Genomic DNA, 6,000 nt, shown 5'->3' on the forward strand with positions numbered 1-6,000 from the left:
TTCTGGACTGTGTTTTAGGCTATAATTGGGAAAACCATCACCTTGAAGAACATTGTCAAAGTAGTAGAAGACATGAAAGGTAATTTTCATTTACAAGCGGATACAAATTTGTCTCTGAGGAAATTTTAAGATTTTATGGAATCTCCGACGAAAAACAAGTGTGTAAAATAACAGTCCTTTAAGTTTAGCTATGATTATAATATTCTTACAAAACCATGTACCTCAAGATCTGATATCTGATTAGTGTATCCACTTGATAAGTAGCTCCATTAGAGCTATGCAGCTCCATTAGAGCTGCTGCCAATCTGTATAGTCTCATAGTATTTAGAAATTGCACATTGAATAGTGATAAATTTATATCCAAAACATTCTAATAAGCAAATAGTCCATAGAAAATTTGGTGATACTCATATTTTTGTAGTATTAAGGTTAAGTTTGGTGAGACGGCATTTTATGAGAATCAAGAATGTTGTTGTGGAGAAATGTTAGTTTATATTGCACAGGTTATGAGAAAAAAATTCAAACAGTATGAATGCAATGTGTAAACCTTTCATTTATCAGTCTTTTTTATTAGGTATATCTTGTGTCATAACGGATAAAAATCATGTGAGCATACGGATACTGAAAGAAGAAACATAAAATTTTTGTTCTAAATCAAGAAGATATATAGTATTCTGCCTTTGATAGAAATTAGGAATATGAAAGACATTTGCAATTAGTTGATTTTCTAGTTTTATGGGGAATATCTCCAAACTCTTAGTATAGAAAATCTTTATGGGTACTAGGAATTTGGAAATTCTTCTGTATGTTCTGGTTCAGTCAAATGTGTTGTAATTCACACTAAAGGAAAAAATATGAATAGAATGAGTGTTATAAAGATTAGAGTTGAGCCGGGTCGTGGTGGCACATGCCTGTAATCCCAGCATTCTGGGATGCAGAGGCAGGTAGATTTCTGAGTTTGAGGCCAGCCTGGTCTACAGAGTGAGCTCCAGGACAGTCAGGGCTATATAGAGAAACCATGTCTAGAAAAAACCACATTCAAAAAAAGAAAAAAAAGAGCAGAGTTGTTCAAACTTTCTTCAGATAGCTAAAATATATTATATAAAATACCATATAAAATGAGGGTGTTATAAATATAAGCCATGTAATAACCATCACAGGTGACTTGAATAACTCATGATGAATGAGAACACCATGAACATACAAAGAGCAAAAACCTTAAGATCTGATGCTTCTTTACCGTTATACCAAATTGTAAACATAATTCATATTGATTACATGATTGATCAGAGTAATGAATGTGTAAAGATTTCATATACGCTAATTATCGTTGCAGGCATGTAAGAAGTCACAGTGGAGAAAAACCATATGAGTGTAATCAATGTGGTAAAGCCTTTGCAAAGCCCAGTCTTCTCCAATATCATAAAATAACACATACTGGAGAGAAACCTTATGAATGTAATCAATGTGGTAAAGCCTTTGCAAGACGGAGTAATCTCCAATGTCATAAAATAACACATACTGGAGAGAAACCTTTTGAATGTAATCAATGTGGTAAAGCCTTTGCAAGATTGAGAACACTCCAATGTCATAAAATAACACATACTGGAGAGAAACCTTATGAATGTAATCAATGTGGTAAAGCCTTTGCAAGACAGACTTATCTCCTATGTCATAAAATAACTCATAGTGGAGAGAAGCCCTATGAGTGTAATCAATGTGGTAAAGCCTTTACAAGACACAATCATCTCCAAAGACATAAAAGAACACATACTGGAGAGAAACCTTATGAATGTTATCAATGTGGTAAAGCCTTTGCAAGCCAGAGTAATCTCCAATGTCATAAAATAACACATACTGGAGAGAAACCTTATGAATGTAATCAATGTCATAAAGTCTTTGCACATCACAGGCATCTTCAAAATCATAAAATAACACATACTGGAGAGAAACCTTATGAATGTAATCAATGTGGTAAAGCCTTTGCAAGACCCAGTGATCTACAATATCATAAAAGAAGACATACTGGAGAGAAACCTTTTGAATGTAATCAGTGTGGTAAAGCCTTTGCACAGTGCAGTACTTTCCAATATCATAAAAGAACCCATACGGGGGAGAAACCTTATGAATGTAATCAATGTGGTAAAGCCTTTGCAATACCCAGTCATCTCCAATATCATAAAAGAATACATACTGGAGAGAAACCATTTGAATGTAATCAATGTGGTAAAGCCTTTACAATATCCAGTTATCTCCAGTGTCACAAAAGAACACATACTGGAGAGAAACCTTTTGAATGTAATCAATGTGGTAAAGCCTTTGCACAGCACAGTCATCTCCAATGTCATAAAAGAATACATACTGGAGAAAAACCTTATGGATGTGATCAATGTGGTAAAGCCTTTACCTGTCACAGTCATCTCCAAAGACATAAAAGAACACATAATGGAGAGAAACCTTTTGAATGTAATCAATGTGGTAAAGCCTTTGCAACACGCAGTGATCTCCAATATCATAAAAGAGCACATACTGGAGAGAAACCTTATGAATGTAATCAATGTGGTAAAGCCTTTTTGTGTCACAGTAATCTCCAAAAACATAAAATGATACATACTGGAGAGAAACCTTATGAATGTAATCAATGTGGTAAAGCCTTTGCACGGCAAAGTACTCTCCAAAGACATAAAATGACACATACTGGACAGAAACCTTATTAATGCAATCAATGCAAAGTCTATTTCTTCACAACGGAGAAGTCTCCAAAGTCACTCTGCTGGAGAGAAACCTAATGAATATAATCATGAATTAAGTAGGAGTTATGATTTCATCATAGTAGGAATATAATAGTTATGGATGCTTGGGATTATTTCAATTCTGGAGATGGTTATGATGTTTTAGCAAAGAATGTTGCTGCCTTTTACCCTAGTCTGATTTGTCTCCTTGAGGTTTGGGCAAAGAGATTTACATTATTTTGATTGACAAAGTAAGTTTCAAAAATACCCACATAAAATTTGGCCTGACAGTTTTTAACAAGAATAGGAAACTAAAAAATGAAAAACACAAAATGTAAGGTTTAAAATGCAAGGCCTCATCAGAAAGTTGAATGAAGTTAAATCCTGTGATCAAGGATATTTAATGGTATTAAAGGAATGGTTACATTTTGACAAGTTTCCATCCAGCTAAACTTATGGATTTGCAGTTGTATGAAAGAGAACTGTATTATGTTAGGAATTACTATTACCTGGTAATTGTTTTCATGTGGGCATATGAAGATACAAGTATGCATCAAACTGACAAAGGATGAAACTTGCTATCTGGGTTTTCAATTTAAGATCTAAAAGGAAAACCTTAGGACCAGGCATGGTGTTACATGATTTTTATCCCAGAGTTCAGGAGACAGAGCCCTGCAGCTCTCTGAGTTCAAGGTTAATCTAGTGAACAAGTTCCAGGACCACCAGACTTAGGCAGTGAAGTTTTTTGAAAAATAGAGAGTGGGTGATAATGTAATAGAAGGGGCCATGTTTCATCCACACCAAGTGGCAGAACTCAGCAGCTTTGTCTATGTGGCTATGGATTTAGAGGCAAGAATAGCAGGGACTAGTGAGACAGTTAAAGCTAGATAGCTGTAGTTCAAGAATTAGAGGTGATGGAGAAGAAATCAGCATCACTGGGGTGAAATCTTCTGGGTAGTGTTTTCTGAGTGACAAAGGAGGAGTTTTCCAGAGATTGCCAAGGTTGGACCTAGTGTTGCAGCTGGACTTGGTCATGTGTAAGAATCTCCTAAGTGGTCATGGTTTCGAATGCATGAAGTTGTCATGCAGAACAGCTGAGGCTTGGCACCATTGAAAAAACATAAGGGGAGGCTATGGGTCAACTATGAGCCGATTTGCAACAGAAGAACCCAGCATACTGAATATGCAAGTACCATGGGATGAGCAGCAAGAAGAGAAGTCACAGGAGGGTGGAGTCAACCAGAGCTTAGAGAGATAGAGAGGGCAGAGCTGGAGAAGTGACCCAATCAGTTTTCAGGGGCAGAGAAATCATGTGTGGATCCTGGAGATTGAAACAAGAAGCTGTGATATTGAAATTTCCTTGGAGACACCAAGATTTTGAGATGTGATACCTTCTCAGGAAAACTGTTTTAAGGGAATAAAGCCACTCAAAGAGAAAGAATGCTGCTGCATTGAACAAAGCAGGAAAGAGTTGGAGATCTGAAGAATACTTTGACAACAAACATGGAAATACAGAGTTTGGAGATTATACATCTGGCTTTGGTCTTATTTAGGTCCACCATTTCCTCATGGGGCCTTTCAGAATATAGTGTGAATTTGGAGGTATATGATGTGCTTTTATGTTTTTGAACATGATTACATGATAGGATTAATTTAAGAAGAGTTGTTAACCTTTGGACTCCTTTGGGACTGCTATAGATGATGGGGACTTTTGAAGTAGTAGCTCATGTATTCTACATGTTTAAGTATGATCCCTATACACTCATGTGATTGAGCAATCATATTGGGGACAGGCAGTAGAATACGGTAATTTAAATATGCCATGCAAAGTGAGTGGCATTAAGTGGTGGTGTGGCCTTGTTGGAGGAAGCACATCACTGTTTGGGTGGGCTTTGAAATTACTACCAGTGCTCAAGAGACCCTCCTATTCAGTTCCTGGAAGACACCCTTCCTGGCAGTTTTTGAATAAAGATGTAGAACCTTCAGCTTCTTCTCCAGCATCATGTCTGCCTGCATGCCTGCCATGCTTCCTGCTATGATGAAAATGGACTAAACCTCTGAAACTGTAAACCAGCACCAATTAAATGGTTGTTTTTATAGGAGTTTTCCTTGCTCCTGATGTCTCTTCATACAGTGGAAACAAAAAAAAGAAACATTGTGAGCTCATTTAATGTTGTCAAACTGCACAGTACTATGAAAGAATATGTGTTAGAAAGAAACCTCATGAATGTGTTTAATTAGGACTACTTAGCCATTGATTTTTTTTTGTTTGGGTTTTTTTTTAGTCATGTAACCAACAACTTTCCTTAAGGAGTCTAACAGCTCAGGAATTGCCTTTGGGTAATTTTGGTTCATCATACATGCGACCATGTGATCTTCAAATAAAAGTAATTTTACTTAATCCTTTGTAATTCATATTGCGTTCATCCACTTTAGTTATACTGCTCTAGTTAAACTTTTAGGTAGTACTTTGTAAAGATAGAGAATGAACCACTTTGTCTTGTATGTGAATTAGTGGAATTGATTGGAATATCTCACCATTTAATTTAATATTGGCCACAGGCTTGCTGTAATGTGATGTTAGTATGTTTAGGTATACCCCTTGTGTCCATATTTATTCCAGAAAATTTTCCATAATGTGGTGTTAGATATTGTCAGAGCATTTTAATCACCTAATGAAATCAACTAATGTTGTTTAGGTCTATATACATTAAATAAATAAATAAATAAATAAATAAATAAATAAATCTTTTTTATTGGTGTTTATTTTAGTTTGATTTAATTATGGTAAGTTAATTCTATCCAGGGAATTACATTTTTTTTAGAATATCCTATTCAGTGGAGAACAGGTTTTTAAAAACTTGGTCTTTATCATTCTCTGAATTTCTTCATTGTCTGTTATTTTTCCCCATTTTCATTTTAGATTTCAGTAATGTTCATATTCTGTATCTTCCAATAAGTGTTTGTCTGTCTTGTCTAATAAAATGCTCAAAGGACTAACTCCATGTTTCATTGATTCCTTGTTTTCTTCTCTTTGTGTTTTATTGGTTTCAGCCCCCAGTTGGATAATTTCTTGATGTCTACACCATTTTTATAATTGCTCATTCACTTCTTTCTGTTCTATATTTTAAGTTGTGCTCTTATATTGCCAATATGTGAAATTTCCAATTTTTTAATGTAGGCATTGGTGCTATGAACTTTCTTCTAAGCACCACTTTTATTTTCTTTGTGTAAAATAGGATTGTGCATGTTTCCTATTCATTTTCAA

The 6,000-nt window shown here is 35.3% G+C and overlaps 1 protein-coding gene across 8 annotated transcripts in view; it reads left to right on the top strand.

Moving 5' to 3' along the window:
• Positions 1 to 5,454, top strand: part of LOC127666838 (zinc finger protein 431-like) — a 115,909-nt gene extending 110,455 nt beyond the window's left edge. For all 8 annotated transcript variants that reach the window (XM_052159826.1, XM_052159825.1, XM_052159819.1 and 5 more), the window contains 2 exons: positions 19 to 79; positions 1,337 to 5,454. In XM_052159826.1, coding sequence (XP_052015786.1) covers positions 19 to 79; positions 1,337 to 2,717 — 1,442 coding nt within the window. In that variant the 3' untranslated portion in view covers positions 2,718 to 5,454. The remainder of the gene's footprint in view (positions 1 to 18; positions 80 to 1,336) is intronic.
• The last annotated feature ends 546 nt before the right edge of the window (positions 5,455 to 6,000 follow it).

This window comes from Apodemus sylvaticus, chromosome 16 (genome assembly GCF_947179515.1).
Source record: "Apodemus sylvaticus chromosome 16, mApoSyl1.1, whole genome shotgun sequence".
Taxonomy (NCBI): Eukaryota; Metazoa; Chordata; class Mammalia; order Rodentia; family Muridae; genus Apodemus; species Apodemus sylvaticus.